General features: G+C 32.4%; 3 protein-coding genes across 5 annotated transcripts; 2 read left to right on the top strand and 1 right to left on the bottom strand.

The window, feature by feature from the left end:
• Window positions 1-6,412: 6,412 nt before the first annotated feature.
• Window positions 6,413-9,943, bottom strand: LOC108338619 (reticulon-like protein B8). Of its 2 annotated transcripts, none has more exons than XM_017575610.2 (6): window positions 9,818-9,943; window positions 8,603-8,787; window positions 8,333-8,513; window positions 8,088-8,229; window positions 7,236-7,305; window positions 6,413-6,734 (listed from the first exon to the last, which is right to left on the bottom strand). In XM_017575610.2, exons 2-6 carry the CDS (start codon window positions 8,775-8,777, stop codon window positions 6,565-6,567), a joined length of 738 nt encoding a protein of 245 aa, XP_017431099.1. In that variant the 5' UTR covers window positions 8,778-8,787; window positions 9,818-9,943; the 3' UTR covers window positions 6,413-6,564. The 2 variants fall into 2 exon arrangements, with proteins under 2 accessions (XP_017431099.1, XP_017431100.1); XM_017575611.2 differs by having other exon boundaries at window positions 8,603-8,782.
• Window positions 9,944-16,388: 6,445 nt separating this feature from the next.
• LOC108337051 (oxygen-evolving enhancer protein 2, chloroplastic) lies at window positions 16,389-18,197 on the top strand. Its single transcript, XM_017573489.2, has 4 exons — window positions 16,389-16,762; window positions 17,145-17,377; window positions 17,662-17,712; window positions 17,795-18,197. The coding sequence occupies exons 1-4, from the start codon at window positions 16,522-16,524 to the stop codon at window positions 18,053-18,055; spliced, it is 786 nt and encodes a 261-aa protein (XP_017428978.1). The 5' UTR covers window positions 16,389-16,521; the 3' UTR covers window positions 18,056-18,197.
• A 1,704-nt stretch (window positions 18,198-19,901) lies between these two features.
• Window positions 19,902-24,859, top strand: LOC108338463 (WD repeat-containing protein 26 homolog). 2 transcript variants are annotated; one of them, XM_017575360.2, is made up of 5 exons: window positions 19,902-20,062; window positions 20,709-21,591; window positions 22,871-22,972; window positions 23,215-23,844; window positions 24,378-24,514. In XM_017575360.2, exons 2-5 carry the CDS (start codon window positions 20,815-20,817, stop codon window positions 24,402-24,404), a joined length of 1,536 nt encoding a protein of 511 aa, XP_017430849.1. In that variant the 5' UTR covers window positions 19,902-20,062; window positions 20,709-20,814; the 3' UTR covers window positions 24,405-24,514. The 2 variants fall into 2 exon arrangements, with proteins under 2 accessions (XP_017430849.1, XP_017430848.1); XM_017575359.2 differs by having other exon boundaries at window positions 19,904-20,062; window positions 24,495-24,859.
• Window positions 24,860-25,207: the final 348 nt, after the last annotated feature.

Here is a 25,207-nt window from a genome sequence, read left to right as displayed (position 1 = left end):
AAATGTATGAGATTATACATGTCTCCTGATCCCGTATTTGGAGTGTGAAAATAGAAGTATGTGAGGAAATTCATTTTATCAAGATCTTGGAGTTCTTGGTTCTTACAAATGGAGACCTCCATTACTTGTAAAAAATACTCTTAAAGGTTAATAAAATGCTTTTGAGATCATCCTAAAAATTAATCTTTGAGAGTCACCTAACTAGAGCTATATGAGAGCTTCCTCTAGCTCCCTTCCTCTAAAATTGGCCTAACCTTTGTAAAGATTGTTTATCATAGACTACTCCAAACACCAACACCGAACCATCTCATTCTCTTCTTCCGTTGATCCGTGTTCAGCCGTGTATTCATGGAGCACATGGAATCATCTGTCTTCACCTGAGATCTCTGGAAACTTATTCAAGAAATTTCTTCATATTTAGAAGCATGTGGGATCGTCTCCTCGAGCCCTATTTTGTGCTTTCTTAGTAAAATTTGAGCCATTTTAGATTTAACATCATGATTTGTAAATTCCAATTCCAATCCCATTAAATTTCAATTCCAATTCCAATCTCATAAAGAAAAATATTTTTTGTAAACAATTTATCTCTGGTTGACTGATCTAAAAGGCTGATTCGGGTAAATGTGTAAGTAAATGGTGCCTAGCAAGAAGCCATAATGAGTGTTCCTTCAATCTTACCATTTTAAAGGGATGTTTCATCCTCAATATGGATCCTCTATTAAGGTAATGGTAGTAAAAAGGTTGCAGGTCTGATGTCTTCCTCGTCTCTGTAACTTTGAGTTGTCACAACCATATTCATAGGGGGCAGATTGATGTCATTTGTCTTGTGCTTGGTATAAACTCCTAACAGTAGTTTTGTTTTACAAGTGCCTAATTTTCATGTTTATTGTACTGATTATAGAAGCTGCAAAGAAGGAAGAACTCCAAGGTCACTTCATCATAAATTGTAATGATGGTAATGTTCCTCCCATTTTTCCTCCCAAACTTAGTGGCATTGCGTATGGAAAATCCAGTGATGATGCTTCAAATGCTAATGATAATAATAGATAATTTGGTTTCAAAATAATTATAAAATAAATAGATAATTTAGTTTCCTCATGAGTATTTTGTTGACAATTTCATCTTTAAATAAAGATAAATAAATAAAAAAAGTTATTAAGTTTGGGATGTTGAGAGAGATGTAATAAAGTTTGAAACCTAAATTGAAATTGGTATGGGAAGATGGGGATGGTCCCAAGTGATAAAAATACATCATAACCAACTTCTTCACCTAACCACAAATCGAAATTTGATAGAAATTTCTCATTACCTACCCACTTGTGTTTTCAAATCACATACCAATTTAATGCCCACATTCAATGTTTTTCTCCATACTTGCAAATCACTCCCTTCATCCTTCAAACTTATAACCAATCAATTTTTAGATAAATGTTCATTTACACTCTTTTTTTCTTAAAAAATAGTAAAGATAATTGTTACATAAATATATAAATATGATTAAATAGATTGAACTGTGTACAATCACTGACCAGCTTCAGTCAAATCTCAAAGCTTTGTTTTTTGTTAAGCGATTAATTGAGCTGAAATTGCTGTAGACATTTTGGCCCAAACTCAAATTGGGCAGAACCATTGGGCTGGTTATTCATTGAGTATATATATTCTAACTTCTTTATGAGTTGAGAAAAGTTTAGCCAAAAATATACATAAAAAGAACATTATCAGTGCATATTTTATGCTTTCTAAACACTGTTTTGCAGTTAGTACAAGTGCAACTTGGTTACTTTGTTGTTTTGGTGGGCTACTTTGCTTCTGCTATATATAATTGTTTCAGTCTTTTCTGAAACGTAAGATTTATATATACGCCAAACAAATCTTCAATGTCTCTTTGACTTTTTCTCATATTAGGAGATTTTTAAGCAACAAAAAGCTTTTGGTGTGTGTGCTAAGAAGTAAAAGCAGAAAACAATGAAAAAAAAATCATATTTTTTACACAATTAAAAAGGCATAAAAGATGAGGATATACTGTCATAAAAGGTGCTTGGCTTCTCCTTTGTGGTTGAAAATGTCCCTCATTGGAGATAAGGAAGCTAAAGCTAACATTTTTAATTTCTTATTCACTTAAAAAGCTTGATTTATGTTTCCTGAGTATGATTCTGTCAACCATAGTACTAAAAAAGAGAACTTGAAGGTACACACAGAAAATTCATGTATATGTATATATAGAGAGAGATTATAATTAAGTTCATTAAAAGAAACAAATGCTTGCTTTCTTTCAACATTATGAGTATGTGTGTTTACTCAATCATGTTCATATATAAAGTGAAAGACATGAAAAAGTTAGATGTAATTAAAATTGAGTAAGAGAAAGAGACAGAGAGGGAGGAATTGAAGACAAATAAAAAATATATTATATCAGTTGCAAGCATAAACACTAACTAGTAATTCCAACACAAATTTTCAGCAACAAATATAACTCAGCAAGACTACAGAAGCTTACACTGACTAAAACTATATCTGCATTATTCCTCAGTTCTTCCCACTCATCTACTGATATATATATATTGCCAAATTTTTATGCAGCTGGAGCCACATCAATGACACCATTATCGTCGTCATCATCACCCTCATTTGAGATGTAAAAGTTGTGGAGGTCATGAGTTGCAGGCCAGTCATTGCTCAAGGCCAGACCATATTCATTAGAAACAAAGAACATCATTGTTGCTCAATGAAATAAAGACTACCTCGGTTGTGACCTAGGTTGTTGACTCCATGAGCTCACCAGTCTTCACATATTTATACAGTAGAAAATTGCATTTTAAAATTTTTAAAAATAAAATAAAATAAGCAAAAGTAATATATGAGGTGGCTTTTAACATATTCCAAAATGGATAGTGCTACACTTACAGCACATTTTCAAAACACCCCTTATGATATACTTTATTTTTTCTTATCTTTTTCCTATCACTTATTCATTTTATGCCAGAAACAGTCAATGAACATTTCTGTGTTCTTACTTTTCTGATCTCCCTTTTTATCACATTATACAGTTTAATATATTATATTTAGGGCTCTTGTTCTTTATTGTATCATTTAAAACTAATTATTTTGTTTTATTCTTAAATGGTGAGAGTTGTTTTGAAAAGAATGTGTGAGAATGTAGCATTTTTTTTTTCTCTGTCAGATTTTCTGATAGATAGGTTTGCTTTATTTGCTCTTTCTCTTGTACCAATGAGACACTTTTGGTTTTGTTTTGTTGTTGGAATGCAACGTTGTTAAAGAGATGAAGAGGAGCAATGGTGAGGTGGTGAAGCTTCTGACCATAGAAATTTCCATGGTGGACAGTGAGGGCCCAAGACACGAGCCAAGCTCATGGCATAATGCTGCAGAACACATTTAACATGTGGAGTTAAGAGCTGCACACACGCTTGAGCTTCATGGTCACATGCACTTGGATGACTTGGATATACTAAAAAATATTTCAGTAAAAGGTGAATGTAAATGCCAAAGGGTTAAAAACCTTTACCACATTAGTTTAAAAAAAAAAATTGGACTTTTCACATACATACATGTGTGCTGCATTATTTTTCCATGTCACTTTTCAAATGTTTTGTGGCTGAATAAAACCATTATAGACAGGTTCGGTAATAATTAAGTATGCTTGAAATAAGTTATTTTTTTGAAACATAATTATTCATCTGAAAATGGATCTAATTTATTTATTAAATTAATTATTTTAAAAAAATAATAAGCTGATTATATAATACATAAGAAAATATAAATCTACTTATTCTATCAAATGAGTATTTTTGTTAAACGAATACAAATAAATTGGTTCCATATTTGAAAGGGTTAAAATTTATATATATTTATATTTATACTTTTTTAAATCATTTTTTTATTCTTATATTTTGAAATTGATGATTTATTTCTTAAATTTCTGAAAACACAACATTTTATTCCTTTATATTTAAATTTAATGCTTAGTAACTATTTTTATCAGTACAAAGTTAATATAAAGACTAAATTCATGTATTTAGTATGTGATTTTAGTTCTTCTTTGTACTTAAATTTAATGTTTTGTTATTATTATTATTATATATATATATTTCAAGTTAAAAATAATAATTAACCAATTTTTAAAGTAATATTGAAGTTAGAAGTTGTGGTTTGTAAGATTTTGTTTGAACTAAGAAATTCTTTGACTGTGTAATGTCAAATTCTTTGTATTTAGTAAATATTTTATATCTATACAAAATATATATTCTGAGTATATAATGTGCTAGTTTATTACGAGTATTTAATGCTTGAAGCAACACTAGTAAACATCTTATAAAATAATCATATTATTCATCAAAATTTAAAACAAACAAATTATAAATATCTTAAATAAACCATGTTATATACATGTATTTATTAAAACTAGTAAATATTATAATCATAACAATATTAAAAGTAATTAAATTTGAAATGAACTATTCCTTATAAAAAAAATTCAATCCAAAGATTGTTTAAATGGAAATTATTTTAATAAGAAGTTATTAAATGTAATAGTTTATATAAATTCCAATTTGATCTACACAATAGGATGTTAAGAATGGAAAAGAAATATTAAATTTGCATTTTGTTTATATTTGGATTCTTTTAAAAAGTTTATAAATGATTAATTTTTAATAGATTTTATTGACACTTCATTCTTCTTCACTTTTATTGTTATTGTTACTATAAATGATTAATTTTTAATAGATTTTATTTTATTCAAAATATAAATATTTTTTTATAAATAAAAAAATTAATTTAGAAGTTGGAAACAAAAAAAATGAATAGAATTAAGAACTCTTATTCTATAAATCCTGGTAGAAAAATAATTCTTCTTATTTTTATTCGATATATTTTTATTATTCTTATTCAATATACTTTTAGATTATCTTTTATATGAGTTTTGCATGTTTTCCTCATCTTGTTGATCTAATAAAATATTTTCACTTTATTTTCTTTTATCTGATGTTTTTTTTATATTTTGTTTTATACTGAAAGTTATCCTATACCACCACACACACTGCTCCTTATATCTTTATAAAAAAAATTTAATTTCAAAAATACAATTTTTATTGTTGTCCTTTATCTTTTTTAACTTCTTTTTTTAAATCCTAATTTTTTTACATTCTTATTCACTTAGCCACACACTACACCCCAACCCCCACCCCACACCCTTTATCTTTTTTTAACTTTTTCTTAAAATCCTAATTTTGTATTCTCTTATTCACTCAGACGCACACTACACCCCCACCTCCACACTTTTACTTTCTTTCTTATTATCCTCTTCTTCTTTCTCCAATTTCCCATTTTCGTTAAGGTTCTCTGTGAACATATGTTGTCTGGGTGTTAGGTGTTGTGCGTGTGTTAGGTCCTGCTATATGTTTTTGTTATGTGTTAAATGAAGAAGAAGAGAAACGCGAAAGGCGACAACGGATATAGGGTATCTGTAAAACACTTAAATGGATGTTGATATCCGTCAACGGATTTCGAGATCCATTTAAGTGTTCTACGAATACCTCATATCCATTTAAGAGTATTGAAATTTATATTCACATGAGAACCTTTTGCTTGACACCACCACTGGACCATCTTCGACCACCACAATAGCATAGTTAGAGGGAAGAAGAAGCAAGAGAAATCTGATTTTCATGGGAGTGCTTGGGTGCAGGGGTACATTGATACAGTGGATGGATATTAGTGAAGGTAAATACGTTTTAACCACCACGTATTAAATATTTTAGAATAGCAAAAGAGGAATGGGGAAGTATAGGGAGCATTGTTTGGTGGTGAAGAGAATAACACTCTTTTAAAGTGGGTTAGAATCAAACCGCTTGTAAGTGTCTTGTCCAATAGTTCTAAAGGAATTTCTCTTTACACCTCCACAATTTTAGCCACATTCCTTAATTTCAGCCTGCACTTCATTGGTGGTAAAATGGCTAGTTTGTATTTGTAGTGGGGGGTTTTTTTCTGTAAATGTAATTCCTCTTAAGAATGTGAAAGCCTACAAATCTTTTCACCACTCTTTCAATAGGATAGAATATTATCTAAACTTATCTTATTGAAACAAACATTTCAAATTATATAATTCAAAATGACTTTTTTATTTATATTTCAAAATATACAATTCAAAATACAAATTTATATTTCAAAATATATCATTATAATATACATCTATATTTTGGATTATGCATTCCAAAATACATATTTTCATCATGTTCAATTCAAAATGAAAATTTATTATAAATTGGAATCGAAATTGAAAATCCTAAATCATAAGATAAATTTGAAATTTTATAATTTACGGGGATACAGATTGAAAATTATGAGGTGCAGGTTGAAAATTATGAGGTGCGGGAAGAAACGGCCTAGCCTAAAATGAAGTCTTAATCTCAGGTCAAATATTAAGCACACAAAATTTAAAGACACCCCACATAGAACTGTTCCCTAGTTAACATTATTCAGTCTTTTCCAATTCCATCACAAGTGAGAAAGGATATTCAAAATCAAACCATTTACATAAGGAAAAACCTATTCATACTTCTTTCCTTTCACCTTTCCCTTAGGGATTTTGCTAAGCAAACCAGAATCCAGCTTCTGATAGTGATTTTGCATCTGATCAAAGACCTTGTACACAAAGTTATCAACTTGATCCTCATACCTTTCATAGAAAACTGGGAGCGTATGTGCAGCAACAAAACCTTAGACATAACACAGCATAATTAGCAACAAAACCTAAGAAATTGAACAATTTATACAAGTTATTTGTCAAAAAATATAATTTTTAACATATCATGCGTTTGAACTTCAAGCATCCGACAAAACAACAGACATCCGCATAGACTTAAATTACATTTGCTTTCAAATAAGATTGGGTAACTGAAGCAGCATATTATTTGAAAACACCTAACAGGATAACATTTGCGTGTGTGGATTCTTTTTACACGTCCAAATTCCCTTTATAATTTTGTACTCAATTTTGAAAACTTATTTATTAGATACTAAAAATACAAGTAACATATTGGAGACTTAAACTTATTTAAGCCTACTTCAATTATTCATCCTTTCTAGAGCAGTTATTTATTGGATTAGTTGGAATTTGAATTTTTTTTTTCAAACATTGTCCAACTATTAAATTCAGGCAGATGCTCAATCAAAATATTCTAATCTATATCAGTAGAGGGAAAGAAAGCAGATCTCACCAATATACATGACAGTCAAAAAATTGCACCAGCTCCCAATCACAGCACCAGCCCATAAGCTTAATACAGCCTGAGGATGTAATAACCATTATTACAAATTCCACAAAAAAAGCATAGGTTTTGCTTTGCACCAAAATATAAAAATAAATATAATTTATCATATATAAATAGTTAAAAACAAGTTATAAAATAGTGGATGGCAAAGTAAAAAGTGCATCATAACTGTGTATTTAAGGATACTAAATATCACCATCCATATTGATTATTTTGTCATACAATACTACTCCAAATATTGTAAAACAGTCTATATTGATCCATGAAGGCTACTAAATACAACCATTCTTGTTTCCCAATTCAATTATATCATACTAACTCCTTATGCTCTTTGCACAGTAACTTGCAAATCTTTAGCAACAACAAAGTAATAAAAATCAAGCACAACCACACAATTGACGAATTATTGTCATAACAAACAGCTTAAGACCAAAACACTCTTTAGAAGATACTATCACGTACAGCTAAGTTGATTCGACAAGCTGCCACTAAAGGAAACTTATCCCTGTCAGCATAATATCAATATAATATAGAACCCATCATATTGGCAGAAATTTGAGTGGAAAAAGAAACAGTTGACAATTTTGATGACAAATATCAATAACATGTCACAGGAAGAAGATGTTGCAGCAAATAAAAATAAATGAAATTGATCAATTGATTGAATAACTAGTGTTATAGAAAATACCGATGCATATAAAGTGAAAAACGATTTAACCTGGAAACTATGTTCTAACTTCTAATCATAAACCTGAGTTGTGAATAACAATTACAAAACAAAGGTAAGAGTATACTTACAATTAGAAATTGTTTTAGGTTTCCTCCACATGAAACATCTTGGAGAAACCTCAATCCACGGTTAACCTCCGCACCAACTGCAGTTGCAATATTCACGAAGAAATCATCTGGGAGAACAAAACGGGGAACTTTAGTCGGCTTCCTGTCACCCCACACAGAAAAAACAAGTTTAAGATGTAAAGTAGCATAATATATTTACAATAAGTCAGAGATCAAAAGAAGGGAAGAAAAGATGCTAGGATAACCTGCTAAACAAGCCAGAAGCGTTTGTCCAAAGAAACTGTCCAAGCATGCCGAGAGCCAGAACAAAGAATAGAAGAGTTAGGAAATTGTAATTAAGCCATTCAAATAGCACCCATATAGCTGTTGCTGCAGATAAAACGCTAGCAGAAATCTTCTTGTTCCTCCATAACAACACATCAGCAGCTACATCATTCAATGGAAAATCCAAGAAGAAATTTAAAAGTCAAGGTAACATGATAGATTTTACATCAAATTAACCACAACTACCGTACATTTTCCACCCCCTAAAATATGGTGCACAGGTTTCTGGCGTCCAAAGAGTCTATTGAATTGGGAGCTCACTGAGCTTGACTTGTCTTCTTCAAAAAATGATCCAGATTTTTGCTTCTCAGCAATTGTTTCCACAAGGGTGTTTAAAAGGTTTTCAGCTGTGATTTTCTCAGACATTGTTCCTGCACTTTTATACCATTAAAAAGGAAAATCAGAAAATGTAGTAGCTATCATGTCAAAAACTACAGCATCAATCAGGTAATCACCGTTTATAAGAAACCAACACACATGAAACGAATATATGATACAGTTCTCTTTTTCCCGAATCATGAACTAAAGAGAAGAACATACTGCCAACACCAAGTCACATGTTCAAAAAAACAAAAAATGTTATCTCATCTACAATGAAATAAGTCTTACTGGTCTAAGGCCACAAAAGAAACATCTATTACAAGTAATTAACTTAGCCTGTCCGTAATTAAGCCTCATCAGCATTAAGTCATTCTCGGCGTATGTTGTTGTAATTGTTGCAAATTTGGCTTTAACATGATAGTGTCTTCAGTGAGCTATAAACTTTCTCAACCCTTTTAATTATTTTCTACGCTCACTTCCATAAGTGTTACACATTAAATCGTTCCCAGGCTGAACAGGGGGTTTATTTGTTTCTTGAAATGAAAAGGACCAAATGCAAAAGTGAAATGGAGAGCACAGCGAGTGAATGCAGCACAAATTTGTTCTTCTGCCAAGACTGAGTAATCTTGACACAAAAAGTAGGCTAACATATCCATTCACTACAATGCTATGTTTGGCGGAGGGGAAAAACTACCTGAGACAGAAATATTTTAATTCTTAATTAAAGAGAAAAGAAAAGGGAAAAAAATTATTATTTTTTCACTAAAATTCAACTTTTGTTTAAAAAAATATAAACTGGGAAAGCAGAAAAGAAAAAGAAGTAGCAAGTTTTTTCATCTACCAGAAGCACTAAAAAGACGCACATTTTGACACACAACAACGCAAACCATGAACGTCCAACGAAATTCAAACTTTAAGCATACATGCAAATCCCTAACCAGATAAGTGTTGGGTGAATTGAGCAACACAATAGAAAACAAAAACACAAGAAAACAGAAAAAGGCAGCAGCATCAAGCAAGAAGCATGAATTAGTAAATTGCATCATCCAAAACAGAAAAAAGAAAAAATGGTTTCGCGCACAAACCAGAGAGAAATGCAGTGTAGAAGAAACCAAGTGGCGAACACAGACTGTGAGAAGAGAGAGAAAAAGAGAGAGAAACAGATGCTTAATGAGTGAGTTGCAGAAAGAAAAGGGACAAAGCTATGCAAAAGTTAGTAACATATATAAAGAATATTTGAAATAGTTTAATTTCGTTAATTAATTAATAATAACAAAAATAATGAATGTTAGTGAGAGTGAAGATGATAGATGTAATTAATAAATCATTGAGTGTCAAGTGGCAGGAATAAAGATAAGATATTTATTAAATACTTTATGTTAATTAATAAATAATAGTATTTTTAATTTATTGAAGAATAAATTATATTTGTATTCGTAAAGATAAAAGTGTACTGGTATGGTATTTTAATAGTAATAAATAAGCAGTGATAATTGAGGAAGCAGAGGTGCAGTGAAAATGAAAACAAAAAACACGTGAAAATCCACGTCATTTTCCATTTTGGATTATTGTAATCCGAGCATGGCGTAAACAACAATGCAGTAGTTGCCATCTCTGACACTAACTTCGTATGTATTACAGTAATCTCTAAAATACGTTTTGTTTATAAACAAAAAATAAAATACTGTGTTAATTATAGGTTAAAATAAAATTATTAAATATAATAAGAGTAGTTAACGATAAATTTATACTTTAAATATGCATTTTTCATTGCTTATGACTATAGTAGAGATTTTTTAGTTTTTTCAGTTAACTCCTTCGTGTAGTTAATAAAAGTAATTAATATAGTGTTTCTTAAAAAATAATGAAAGAATTAAAATAAAAAATAAAGTAAATTATCAATTCTGTATAACCAATGTTATTATATTTTATTTTTAATATAGTAAAATAATTTTATATTTTTAATTTTATTAAATTTATTTAAATGTTTACATTTTATTAATAATTTACAAAGATCAAATATATATTCATTCAAAATATATCAACATGTATTATATAAAACTTAATATTTACTTGAATATTAAATTTTTATTAAAATTTTAAAAGAGTATTGTTTTAAAGGAAAAATAGTCTTATTATTTCTTTTAATATTTTTTTGTTGGTAAGACATAAATTGATAATAACACTAACCAATCATACTTATACAATTGTATATGTAAGTTCTTTCTGTAATAATTGTTTACTCTCTCTTGATTTATCAATACAACCTACTTTGAAATTGTCGCAACCGGAATCGCGACGGGACGACGATAAAAAAAACGAGTTTCGAAAAGAGAGATTTGGAGTCGCCACCATAGTTTATTCTGGAAAACTATGGAAAAACCATAAAATAATAAGACACGGTCCACGAAAACCAGATTCTGGGTTTGAGAGTCGGTTACGCGTAGGGAAGGTATTAGCACCCTACAGCGCCTGCCCGAAGGCAGTACCTTTAACTAAATGCGCGAATGTGATGTGGCTTTCAAAATGTTTAACTATCCCCTAAAATAAAATTCTAAATAAACAAAATATATTTTTTAGTTTTTTTTGGGTCCGACAAGGATTGACCTTGCTCCTACGTATTCTCATTCAAAATGAAAAATCAGGGTTACGTAGTTCTTTTGAAGATGCTTGAGAGATTTGTTTGAAAGATTTGTTTGAGAAATTGATTGAAAGATTCGTTTGAGAAATTGATGGAAAATACGTTTTGAAATGATTTTGGGATTTTTGGGAAGTGAACCTGACAAGGACTAGCCTTGCTCCTACGTATCTCCAATCTTGATGGAGAATCAAGGATCACGTAGTTCTGGCTAGGAAGATTGTTTGTTGTTTAAAATTGCTGATGTTTTTGGGTTTTTTCAAGATTTTATACCCTTTTTTTTTGTATTTTACTTAAGGAAAAGAAAAGGTTTTTAGCACAAGGACGATGCGCGCGATCACACATGCGCCTAAACCTTTAAAACATATTTTTGTAATTTTAATTAAGAAAGAGAAAAGGTTTTCAGCACAAGGACGATGCGTGCGATCACACATGTGCCAAAACCTTTAAAACATATTTTTTGTAATTTTAATTAAGAAAGGGAAAAGGTTTTTAGCACAAGGACGATGCGTGCGATCACACATGTGCCTAAACCTTTAAAACGTATTTTTTGTAATTTTAATTAAGAAAGAGAAAAGATTTTCAGCACAAGGACGATGTGTGCGATCACACATGTGCCTAAACCTTTAAAACATATTTTTTGTAAATTCCTTTATTTAAATTGTAAATATTGCATTATTAAATATATATTTTAGGATAAGTAAATATCTAGAATAAGTAGATAGAACAAAATAAAATAATAAATAAAAATAAAAATAAAAGAAATAAATAAAACAAATGAAATAAGATAGACAAAAATAAATGAAATAGAATAAAATAAAATAAGAAAAAACAAACAAATAAAAATAACGAGCGTTGGGGGATCATAAACGGACGTTGAGAATGAGAGAAATAACGAGCGTTCGTTGCGGGGATTAACGAACGTTCGTTGAAAATGAGGAGGCATAACGAGCGTTGGGGGATCAACGGACGCTCGTTGAGAATGAGGAGAAAGATCGAGCGTTCGTTTGGTGGATTAACGAACATTCGTTGAGAATGAGGTGGAACGAGCGTTGGGTGGATTTGGTGAACGGACGCTGGAAAGGAGGCTTAATGACTAGCGCTCGTTGGGGACGAGCGTTCGATGAGGATTTGACGAACGGACGCTGGGAAAGGGGCTGAATGACGAGGGCTCGTTGGGGACGAGCGCTCGTTGGGCGATGACGAACGGATGCTGGGAAATGGGCCGAATGACGAGCGCTCGTTGGGGACGAGCGTTCGTTGGGGAATTGGCGAACGGACGCTGGGAAACGGGCTAAATGACGAGCGTTCGAAAAAGGCGGACCAACGAGCGTTCGTTAAAGGCGGACCAACGAGCGTTCGTTAAAGGCTGAATAACGAGCGTTCTAACAAGGGAAATAACGAGCGCTCGGAAAAGGTTGAATAACGAGCGTTCGTTAAAGGCTGAATAACGAGCGTTCGAACAAGGGAAATAACGAGCGCTCGGAAAAGGCTGAATAACAAGTGTTCGTTAAAGGCTGAATAACGAGCGTTCGAACAAGCGGAATAACGCGCGTTCGTTAAAGTCTAAATAACGAGCGTTCTAACAAGGGGAATAACGAGCGTTCGTTAAAGGCTGAATAACGAGCGTTCGTTAAAGGCTGAATAACGAGCGTTCGAACAAGGGAAAAAACGAGCGCTCGGAAAAGGCTGAATAACAAGTGTTCGTTAAAGGCTGAATAACGAGCGTTCGAACAAGCAGAATAACGCGCGTTCGTTAAAGGCTAAATAACGAGCGTTGTAACAAGGGGAATAACGAGCGTTCGGAAAAGGCTAAATAACGAGCGTTCTAACAAGGGGAATAACGAGCGTTCGGAAAAGGCTGAATAACGAGCGTTTATCTCTGGGCTGGGCCTAGCACTGGCCCGGGGTGGCTTTTCTAACCTAGAATTCCCTAGGGGTTCAGCACCTTCCCTCATTCCTCACCTTACTCAGATCAAACACTTCCCAGAGACCTGAGGTTCCCCGCTGTCCATTTCGGCCAGAGCAGCCACCACGCCTCACCTCCAGCAAAAAAACCGACCACCGCGAGTAGCGGCCCAAGGCGTCGCAAGCGCCTTTGCTCACCGCCGAGACCCTCGCCGGCCGCCGCTCCAACTCTTCCTCTCTCGTTTTCAGTCGCTACCTCCTTAATTTGTATAACGGGCTATGTGCGTGTGTGCTGTTTGGTGAGGAAGAAGATGAAGGCGTGGAGATGGTGAGAAGGAAACAGTTAGAGGCTCGACTTTATGCGTGTGTTTGGAGAGGTGGTATTTGCTGCTTGAGGATTCTATTTTGCTGAGGATTGGAGATGATCAGAAACGTTGAAGTGTTCCATGAACAAGGGAAGAAAAAGAAAAAAAGAATGGGTTTTGTGTTTGTTTCTGTTTCTGAGTTTGACTGCAGGTGAGGGGGAGTGACACGCCGAGGGAGTTCTCGGTGGTTGAGAGGGCGGTTCCAGTGGGGAATGGAATGGTCAAGGGAGGGTGAAGATTGATGTTCTATTGCCTCTGTTACATGATTTTTCTGTTATGTGTTTTGTGTTTACTGTTTCAATTTCAGTATTGATGATTGGAGATGAACAGAGGCTTGGGGGACATAGCTTATGGAACCTACCTCATTTTGAGCTTGCTTGGAATAGAAAAATAAGCCCATAGAAGTGGACATGGGGAGGGTGGTGCGACAATGAACATATACAGTGGAATGTATTCAAACAACAGTCATACGTAAACAGCAACTCCAACAAAGATATGTATAAGGGCAAACAAACAACTCTCTAAACAACATTACTTACCTCTCGAAGATCCGCTTGCTACGGTCAATCTCGTGCTTCCAATGAGTACTCTTCTCCTTTGAGTGGCTGATTTTCGTCTCTCTTTGCAGGTGCAAAAATGGTGAAGAATTCCTCGGCAAAATCCCAAGAGAAGGCCCAGAGCTGTGTCAAAAACCCTTTGCTTTTTTCTCCCAAAACCAGAATCATCCCCCCCTGCTCTCTCTCTGTCTTTTTGTGCCGAAATCCCTGCCAATTCCGTCTGCCCAAATCGAATGTACTAGCCCCGTACACTCCAAATTGTCTCTGCCAACACCCTGCGCACTCTGCAGAAACGGTTTATGCCCCCTCTTCCCAGCACACACACGTACACTGTTCCCTCCAAACCAAACATTCTTTTCTCTTTTTTTTTTCTAACATTTGACAAATGAATTAAAATAAAAGAACATAAAGATAAAAATAGAATAAAATAAAACAGCCTAGAATAAAAAAAAAACTCTAAATGAAAAATTAGAATAACCAAAAAAAATAAAATAAAATAGAACACAACATGATAAAATAGAATAAAATACAATAACTCAAAATAAATTTTGAATAAAGATAAAATAAAATAAATTAATTCCATTATTATTTATTTATTCATCCTGACGAAATTAGGTGTTGACAGGAATAACTTTTGATGTGGCATGAAGATTGTGCTAAAATTATTGTTAACATTTATCTGGTTTGACTAAGTGGATTTTATAGAAAGAAAATGTGAAATTAGTTATCTATAATTTGAAATTAGTCGTATACAGTTTATTTTATAGAAAAACTCTCATAATTTCTTTAAAAATTTTAATTTGCACATTAATTAATTTTAACTTTTAAAAACATCCTTGTATATTTAGTTTTCTAAAAAAAATTATGAAGAAGCTTGACCAAACAATACTTTTATTATTTTATTGAAATAAATATTTAATATTTTATATGGTATACGAGGATTTGGTATATGAAAATGTACTGAATTTTTCAATGAGATAATTTATGGGAAAGACAAAATACTAATATTAATGACTTCATTTTCCCATAAAAAATTATGTAACTTTTAACTCCAGATTTTTATTTAATTTTATAAGGTGTTCAACCTTCTTATATTAAAATTCTTGTCTACTTAGAGCTATGTTAAAAAGAGAATTCACTTGAAAAATAATAGCAACGAGACTTAAGATCATCACTATAAGATATTTATATCATTTTTAAAAAAAAACTTTAGACATCTTTAAAATCACAAAGTGTTCAACTTTTAGACATTTACTTAATATAAAACTTAGACTTACATTTATATATTCAATAAAATATTTTTTAAAATATTATTTTGTTTTCAAAATGATAAACATTTAAAATGATAGTTTCACTTAAGAATACTTAAAGAGGTTATTTAAATTATAACTTAAACTATTTTTTTTTAATTTCAAGTTAATATTTGAACAATAAATTCAGCCATTTTTGTTTAAAAGTTAAAAATTCAAAATTTAAATCATGTTTTCAAATAAGATATTTTTGTTAAAGGTTGAAATCAAAAAAATATATTTATGCAAAGAAAGTAATGTAGATAAAGAGTGAAAGAGTGATATAAGTTAAACGATTAATTATTTTCAACACAAGTAAACCAAACTAAAAAAGATATTATTGGTTATACACATTTTATATCATAATGTGATAGGTGTATTAAGATAATTTACTACAACGATGCATTAATAATAATTCACATTTAAATTTTAACACGATGATACATTATTTTTTTATGTATCATATTATTTATCCTTTGAATCTAGGATCTCTAATATTAAGTAATAATTCTTGTATATTAAAAACTTTTTTAATATACCATCATACTAAAAATAAAATAAAATAAAAAACTCAATAAAATTTCTGAATTATTAAGTCTTCTATTAGACAGAAAAGAAATGGAGTAATACTAAATATCTTTAATTTGACTTCATGTATGAATAATAAAAAATTTAATTTAAATTGATATTAATTAAATTTAAATAATAAGAACAATAATATTTGAAGAAAAGTATAAATATCTAAAATGATTATATGCACCGAAATTTTAACAAAAGCATGAAAATATAGTACATGAAATGCAAGTGATGAGTATATCTGCAGACATAAATGAGAATGACGTGGCACCAATCAGAGCCTCTATTACCTTATCCCACATCGAAAATCTAATCCATTAGTCCCAATCACCCTCTTCGAAATCCAATATCCAAAACCACCGCACTCCAAAGTTCAAACTCAACGATCTCCACAAGTTCCTACCACCATAGTCTCAGAAAGAGTGAGTTAGTGAGTGAGAGAAAGATCAGAGATCAATGGCTTCTACCCAATGTTTCTTGCACCACCATGCCCTTACCACTCCAGCCAGATCCCCATCACAACGTACCATGGTTAGCACCAAGCCTAACCACCTTGTGTGCAAGGCCCAGAAACAGACAGCACCCCAAGAGGATGATGTCACTCCTATCTCTCGCCGTTTAGCTCTCACTGTGCTCATTGGTGCTGCTGCTGTTGGCTCCAAAGTCCAACCTGCAGATGCAGCTTATGGTGAAGCTGGTATATCACTTTCTCTTTTTTCTCACCATGCATCCATGATGCCACTAAAATGGACACACACTTAGTTAGACAGTTCTTTAAGTGTTTCTTTAGGCTAGTTTCTACTAGAATTCATCCTTCATGTCCATAGTTTCTCTTGTTGTGATAGATTTAAATTTCACTTTTTAAAGATCAATATGGATTACTGATATAAAACTCCGATTCTGATTGAAGAATACTAAGATTAGACTCTTGATTAAATTATGCATTTGGCAATAAAATCTCTAATACCATATCAAGGGATCACTTTGTCTCATGAGTTGAAGAAGTTAGGTTGAATTTGATCCCTCTAGTAATCGGGATTCCATGATTTATTTGAACAATTTGGTTGTTTTTCTTGCAGCCAATGTGTTTGGAAAGCCAAAGGAAAACACAGATTTCTTGCCATACAATGGAAATGGATTCAAACTATCGATTCCCTCAAAGTGGAACCCAAGCAAAGAGGTTGAGTACACAGGCCAGGTTCTTAGATACGAGGATAACTTTGATACAACCAGCAATGTCGTTGTCACAGTGACTCCAACCGATAAGAAGTCCATCACTGACTATGGTTCACCCGAAGAATTCCTCTCAAAGGTATATCTGTTTTTTAAACTAGCTCTTTTCTTACAATGAGGAACACTTATAGCCCCATTAATGCACTTTTATGTATCATGTTCTAACTAAATCAACGAATCAGTGACCAAATTTAGTGATAAAAAGTTGTTTCTCCCTTGCTAATTCTAACGTTTGTAGTTTTTTCTTAAATAGAATAAAAGGGTAGTCTATGGATTATAACTTTTGTAGTGTATATATTCAAAGATAGAAATGGTAGTGTATGACTGTGGCTGACATTGAAAGTTGGTTTTTCCTTACTGCAGGTGGATTATTTACTAGGAAAGCAGGCCTTCTTTGGTGAAACTCAAGCTGAGGTAAGTGAGTGACGATGAAAAAGAAATGCAGTGAATAATAGCATAGGATGTCCTAACTGAGTTTGAACATGAACTGTTGCAGGGTGGTTTTGATCCAAATGCTGTGGCCACAGCTAACATCTTAGAGACTGCTACACCTGTGGTTGATGGGAAGCAGTACTATGTATTGACTGTGTTGACAAGGACGGCTGATGGAGATGAAGGTGGGAAGCACCAACTGATCAGAGCAACCGTAAAGGATGGAAAACTGTACATTTGCAAGGCTCAAGCTGGAGATAAGAGGTGGTTTAAGGGAGCAAGAAAATTTGTGGAGAGCACAGCAAGTTCTTTCAGTGTTGCTTAAAAAACTCCAATAGCAGGTTATATATGTGCTATGTGTAAATCAACCTTAAGTGCATCTTATCTATGTTTTTGAGCTCTCTAACCTCCCTTTTGTCCACTATAGTTTCATAATTTAAGGGACTTGGTTGGATTTAGTATCTCAATACTTTGTATTCTTGCCCTTGTAAAGACACTCACCATCCCCTTTTCCTCCTTTTATTGGCCTTAATCATAAAAAAAATTATATTAAATATACAACACCGATAAAATATGGATAAAAAATTAATATTACTCTAGACTCAAAATCTCAAAAATCTAAAAATAATTGGATTAATGAAATTTTAATTTTATATAATATTCTATTTTCTCAATATTAATAATAAATATTATCAGATTACATTTATTTAAAGCAATAATAGTTTATTAAGAATTAAAATCTCTAACAATAATTATAATAACTATTTCAGGAAAGTTTAATAAAGTTATTGTCCATGTAAATTTGAATATTGTTTCATAAAGAAAAAATAGATATTCTTTTTGTAATGCATGAATCAGGTTTAAACTAATGATTTTCTACAAATTGTTCAAACCCACCCGTGAATGGATAATTGTTAATATATAAACATATATCTTAAAAATGTTGAAATCAAAACTTAATTGAAACATGAGTTTAATATTGATTCTCCACGCACTCACTGTTTCTTAGTTCCTGTATGTCGGTAGGTGCATGTATTATCTATCCTTAGAACATCTATTTTGAAAAAAAACAATCAGTGAATGAAAATTAACCAAACTCAATGATCTAGTTATCCATTTTATTATATTTGGAGTGAGTGGAAATGTCTGACACGAACATGACTCAATAATTTAAAATGTTCACGATTCTCATCCTTCCTATCCAATGTGCATACATACATCTACCACCATTAGGATATTAAAAAATAAGTATGACTACATATATTTATTATTGTAATAGATACTTTAATAACGTAATATTATATTATTTGTAAAAAAAAAATTAATTTATATTTTATTAAATTTAATTAAAATAAAATAAAATTTATATTTTATTAAAAATAATTAAAATAAAAATTAATTTATATTTTATTAAGTTAAATTTTATTAAAATTAAATTTTAATTTATATTATAATATATTTTTTATAATTTTATTTTAAAAATTTATAAAATGTTACTTTTAAATATTTATATGTATTTATGAATATTTGTAAATATTTTTTAAATGATCATTCGAGAAATAATAATAATTTTTTTGTCTGCAAATAAATATTATTTGTATTGAGTGTGATCAGTTGTCATCTTTAACCATCACCAAAATTGTCTTAATTAATGTGGATTATTTATTAATATTTTTATGAAAGTTACCAATTTTTATTTTGATTTAAACAATGATAAAATGATAATATTAAAAAAATAATGTAACATTAATATAACATAAATGTTTGAAAACCATTGAAGTTTCGTGTGAAAACATGAAAGTAATGGCGTGATGGTTTAAGAAACAAGGAAGGCATATACCAAACCAAAGAAAGTGTTTGTTTGTACTAAAAGGTGCTCATTGTCATTTCACAACTTCACAGGAAAAGCTATAAGAAAGAAAATGCTAGAAAGATAAAAAATAAATAGATAGCAAGTAAAATTTTATTTAATAATTTATTCATATGAAATTTAAACGTAATTAATTATTTTTAATAAAGTTTTTATTTCAATTCAAGATTCAAACTGTTTAAAAATAGTTGCACCTTGATAATTTACGCTGTATTAAAGAATTTATAAATTAGAAATAAAAAAATCCATGGTTACAATTAAAGAAATATTATATTACACGTATATATATGTTATCATTCTTTGCAGGCATAAGGAGAAAGAAGGTTTGGGATTTTCAGCGTGTGTGGTTTTGGTAACTGAAGAGTGTGGTGAAGCAGCAGCAGCAGAAGAAGAAGGAATCGGCGGTTTTCAACTCACGATCGCGTCTCAGACTTTGATTCCGATCGTTGCTTTGCTTGTTCGGTAAGTCGGTGGATCATCACCGTCGTAATCTTCTTCTCATGTTATTGGATCTGCGAGTTCTGATGCAGATTCTTCTACCTTATCCTGTTTCTATTACTCTTTCGATTTGCTCGACGTGTCTCTGTTTATTTAACAGGGAAATGCATATTATAATTTGTTTATTTATTATATATTATTTATTTATTTTCAATTTTCGAGTTCGGTTTCGCTGTCGAGATGATATTTTTGAGTTTGTTAGACATCGCGGGGTCTTATTGATTTGGTAGATAAAATAAAATTGGTTGAAACATTGTGCTTTCGAGTAACTAAGCTCGGATTTTTGCATTATTCTTTTTATTGTTGTTGATGATGTTTGAATTTGAGGAATCTGTTTGCTGTTTTAGCTTGTTTTCTATGGACTCGGTTCTGTTGCACTTATGGTTGTTGTTTTTGTTTCTATGCAGACATTTTTTTTATATTGTTGTTTCAAATTGTTTGTTGTTTCTGTTTTATATTCAGACGTTTTTTTTAGTTTACTCGTGTTAATTTCTATATGGACATTTTCGAAATTTGTGTTAGTTTGCTGAATTTGTTTATGGTTTAGCTTCTGTTATTTCAGGACTTGCTTTTATTACACTTACTGTTGTCATTGCTGTTTTCCATGCAGACATTTTTCTTCCTAGTGGTTTTTCAGTGGCATTTTGTAGCTGTATGGTCGTATGTGTTGTTTTCTCGCGCTGCTGAAATTATATATGGGCTGAGGGGCACTTTTCATGGGAGGTGTGGAAGATGAAGAACCAGCTTTGAAGCGAATGAAGTTATCCTCTAAAGGATTAGTTGCCTTGTCTAACGGTTCTTCTTCTAAAGAGCCTGTTGGAGGCTTGTCCAGGGACTTCATGGCTCGGCCCCTACCGTCTAAAGGGGACGAACAAGTTGTTGGTTCAAAAGGGGTTATAAAGAAAGAGGAATTTGTCAGGATAATTGCAAAGGCTTTATATTCTCTTGGTTACGGGAAGAGTGGGGCACATCTAGAGGAGGAGTCTGGAATACCTTTACACTCTCCTGGGGTGAATCTATTTATGCAGCAAATACTTGATGGGAATTTGGATGACAGTGTAGCCACATTACGTAAAATTGCTCCCGCAGATGAAAGCGTGGTCAGGTCAGCCTCATTTTTAATATTGGAGCAGAAATTCTTTGAGCTTCTAAATCGTGAAAAGGTCATGGAAGCATTGAAGACCCTGAGGACGGAGATCACTCCACTTTGCATTAATAGCTGTAGAATTCGAGAACTTTCTTCCTACATAGTTTCACCTTCTCCTAGACTAGATATTGCAAGGGTGAGGTCTCGGTCAAAGCTTCTAGAGGAATTGCAGAAACTGCTTCCCCCTACAGTAATGATACCTGAAAAGAGGTTGGAGCATCTAGTTGAACAAGCCCTCATCTTACAACGAGAGGCATGCCCATTTCATAATTCATTGGATAAGGAGATGTCATTATATTCAGATCATCATTGTGGAAAAGATCAGATTCCGTCCAGTACATTACAGGTTAGAAAATTATATGTTTAGTAGATATTTTGACTTGTTAATTAGTAGTGATAGATAGCAGAAGTAGCTTCCTCTATGTTGTTTGCCTGTTCCTAATTAGATCTCTGTTTGTTAGTCTTTCTTTTGTCTGTATTATTTCATGATTATAAATAAATGTTCGCTACATCTGTGAAAATTTGTATGCTAATTGGTGGCATCTTGTAAACGGATATGACTATTGTTGAGGTCCTGTGAATTTTCTTTTTTATTTTCTCAGTGCGTAAAAGTAAAAGAAAGGTTGAGTAGAAAGTGATAAGGACTTGGGTATTTTCGGGTGTTCGGGTCCCATATTGTGTTGTGGGATACTCAGTGGAGTACTTAAGTGTTTGATTCTAGTCCTAACAAATTAACTTTTAAGGGAAGATACCTAAGTGCTTATTAGATCAGTTTAATAAACCAATTAAGTACATGTTGGTGATGTCCAATTATCATAGCTTTTGGAAAGACTTACTTATTCTCGTTTGTCGTTTGAGTTGAGAAAATAATTTCCTGGATAAAATTTTGCATCTGTTTTTCCTACAAGCATCTTTTTCGGTCAAAACAAGGTCATATGTTGTTAATGCCTTGGCTTGATAGTTTGCTTTTGCCCTTGACCTGTCAATAGTCCTGCTTCCTATTCTGAGAGTGCCAACTTGCTTCTAATTAGAAGACATTAACCTTAAAGTAGAATGTCTTTTTGGTGTAACATCCATCCCCATTTTTACATATGCATTCCCTTTATCTTTCATATAGAAGTCCATGGTTAGTGCTTCTAATAATATTGGAAAATCTAAATTTAAATATCCTGACAACTGATGCACAGCTTGTAGGAACTTAGTGACCAGATTTACATAATAAGAGGTACCTGGGCAAGGTACCATTTCTGTGGGTGTGTGATGCATTTCTCTCTATATATGCAATTACACTATTTACAATTGCAATTTCTACTTAAAAGGCCTTTATCACTTTTTACTCATTAAAATACTCTTCATTTCTTCTAAATGAGATGCATGTATAATCTAATTTATTTCAAAAAACAATCCCCAATTTTTTTACATAGGTTTGATATTTATAATCTAATTTCTTTAAAAGGCCAATCCCCAAAACCAGGGAGGAGAAATGAGACAAGGTACAGAATTTGTCTTCTGGTTTTATCCCTTTGCCATCTATTTAGAATTATCATCTTCTCTTAACTTTGTATATGGCATGGATAGTATCTACATTCTAATGTTATTTTCTTTTCTTGCTAATGTTGCAACAGATATTAGATGCACATGATGATGAAGTCTGGTTTGTACAATTTTCACATAATGGGAAATATTTAGCTTCGGCATCAAATGATCGAACTGCAATAATTTGGGAGGTAATATTTCATAATTTACATTTTCTCTTTTCTACTCTTAAGTCCATTTATTTGCTGCTAAATTTGTCTTCAATGCTTGTTTTTGATATAGTTATCATACTGCACATTCAAATCCCTGTTATAATGGTTTCCATCATATATCAGAAACCCCCTATTGATTAATACACAAATTGCATTCTAACACATAAAATACGGCTTAATGCTATGAAATCAGATGTCACTTCTTAAATTTTTTTAAATAGGTTGGCATAAATGGTGGACTGACTGTAAAGCATAGATTGACTGGTCACCAGAAACCTGTTTCTTCAGTTTCATGGAGTCCTAATGACCATGAGCTTCTCACATGTGGAGTGGAGGAGGCTATTAGGCGTTGGGATGTCTCCACTGGCAAATGCATCCAACTTTATGAAAAAGCTGGTACTGGCCTAGTTTCTTGTACGTGGTTCCCTTGTGGGAAATATATACTTTGTGGTTTCAGTGACAAGAGCATTTGCATGTGGGAATTGGATGGGAAAGAAGTGGAGTCTTGGAAAGGACAAAAGACCCTTAAGATATCTGATTTGGAAATCATGGATAACGGGAAAGAGATTCTAAGTATCTGTAAACCCAATTCTGTACTGTTGTTCAATAGAGAAACAAAGGATGAGAGATTTATTGAAGAGTATCAACCAATAACGGCTTTTTCCTTATCGAAGGATAACAAATTCTTGTTGGTTAATCTTTTGAATCAAGAAATACATCTATGGAACATTGAAGGCGATCCTAGGCTTGTTGGCAAGTACAAAGGCCATAGGCGTACCCGATTTATTATCAGATCTTGCTTCGGTGGCCTTAAGCAAGCTTTTATTGCTAGTGGAAGTGAGGATTCACAGGTATGAATACTTAATCATTTATCAAAACGGAAAAGTATTTGTAAAGTAGACTTTTTCCCATTTGCAAATTGAAAGGCTTTGGTGCTTGTAAATTTCTTATATAGTCAAAGAATAATTGTTTTTAATTTTTAATTCTGTGTTTTATTATAATAATTTGGTGCATGTCTAGTGTAACTTAAATTCTAGGAAATAATCACATAATTTTCAGAAGTGCTCTAAAAAAAGTGAAAAATAAATCTGCCTGGAAAGGCTCATTAAAATATTGGCACAAGAGACCCATGGAATGGTGCTTGTTGTTCGACCGATATACTGGACATCTTTATAATATTAGTTGAATGAATTCAACTACTATTATTGTAATGGTAAAGTACTGCTGTCTTGGTCTTCCTCTTTGTATCGTTCTTGGCCTTGAGTTTGTCATTATAGCACCAAAGAAAATCTATATTTACTAGTTTTTAGTTGTGGTGTTTAGTAGATTTTCCATGAGATGCTAACCTTCTTTCTTTTTTGAATGTGAAACAATTTTTATGCAGAATGTAGGATCCCTGCAATGTTATTAACACTATTTTCCCAGCCTCTTATGACAGTGAGTTGTATTGGATAAATTTGGACAAGTATTAAATTGAAGTTGGGTGGGTGTATGTTTGTAGGTTTACATATGGCACAGAAGCTCAGGGGAACTAATAGAAGCATTGCCTGGTCATTCAGGATCTGTAAATTGTGTGAGCTGGAACCCAGCAAATCCCCACATGTTAGCCTCGGCTAGCGATGACCGGACAATTCGGATATGGGGCCTAAATTCTATGCACAACAACTACCAAAATGTTCCCAGCAATGGCGTCCACCATTACTGCAATGGGGGATCTTAGATCACCAACTCATTCCAATTGATTTCTCTCTTTCTTTTCTCTCATCATTGCAATTCTGTAAATACCATTTCTGTTACCCCAAGTGGACCATTCAGGTCAAACATGCACGTTACTTCTCGTATATCTCATATTTCATTAACGCTTTCCATCTTTTTCTTCTTCTTCCAAGCAATTAAGGGAAATGGGAAGGGGGAGTTCTCAGGGTGTACGGAAGAACCCTCAAACAAATATTCCCTACTTAATTAAATTCATAAATCGTGACTAGTTTTTAGTTTTACAACATTTACCAAATTCCCTTCTCTGGCCAAGAATCCGTGTTATTCTTTTTCTCCTTTTTCTTTTACGAGGTGATATTAGTTTGCTTGACTTGTCATATTTCCTTCACTTTCGTGTCAGACAATCCTTCTGGCGATCTGTCCTATTGTTTTTCATGGGAAACAAACAACGCACAAGTCGTGAATTTTACGCAAAAAGCATTTGGTTTTTAAAATTGC

Source organism: Vigna angularis, chromosome 7 (genome assembly GCF_016808095.1).
Source record: "Vigna angularis cultivar LongXiaoDou No.4 chromosome 7, ASM1680809v1, whole genome shotgun sequence".
Taxonomy (NCBI): domain Eukaryota; kingdom Viridiplantae; phylum Streptophyta; class Magnoliopsida; order Fabales; family Fabaceae; genus Vigna; species Vigna angularis.
This window is presented reverse-complemented; position numbering and strand designations above follow the sequence as displayed.

Excerpts from the sequence above, each read along its gene's own strand:
- LOC108338463 (XM_017575359.2), top strand. The coding sequence starts at position 20,815 with ATGGGAGGTGTGGAAGATGAAGAACCAGCTTTGAAGCGAATGAAGTTA. Across the intron at positions 22,973-23,214 it reads GAACTGCAATAATTTGGGAG|GTTGGCATAAATGGTGGACT; the intron begins GTAATATTTCAT and ends TTTTTTAAATAG. Across the intron at positions 23,845-24,494 it reads GTGGAAGTGAGGATTCACAG|GTTTACATATGGCACAGAAG; the intron begins GTATGAATACTT and ends GTATGTTTGTAG.
- LOC108338619 (XM_017575610.2), bottom strand. The coding sequence starts at position 8,777 with ATGTCTGAGAAAATCACAGCTGAAAACCTTTTAAACACCCTTGTGGAA. Across the intron at positions 8,514-8,602 it reads TATTTTAGGGGGTGGAAAAT|CTGCTGATGTGTTGTTATGG; the intron begins GTACGGTAGTTG and ends TGAATGATGTAG. Across the intron at positions 6,735-7,235 it reads TTTGACTGTCATGTATATTG|GTTTTGTTGCTGCACATACG; the intron begins GTGAGATCTGCT and ends GTTATGTCTAAG.
- LOC108337051 (XM_017573489.2), top strand. The coding sequence starts at position 16,522 with ATGGCTTCTACCCAATGTTTCTTGCACCACCATGCCCTTACCACTCCA. Across the intron at positions 17,378-17,661 it reads CCGAAGAATTCCTCTCAAAG|GTGGATTATTTACTAGGAAA; the intron begins GTATATCTGTTT and ends TCCTTACTGCAG. Across the intron at positions 17,713-17,794 it reads TTGGTGAAACTCAAGCTGAG|GGTGGTTTTGATCCAAATGC; the intron begins GTAAGTGAGTGA and ends GAACTGTTGCAG.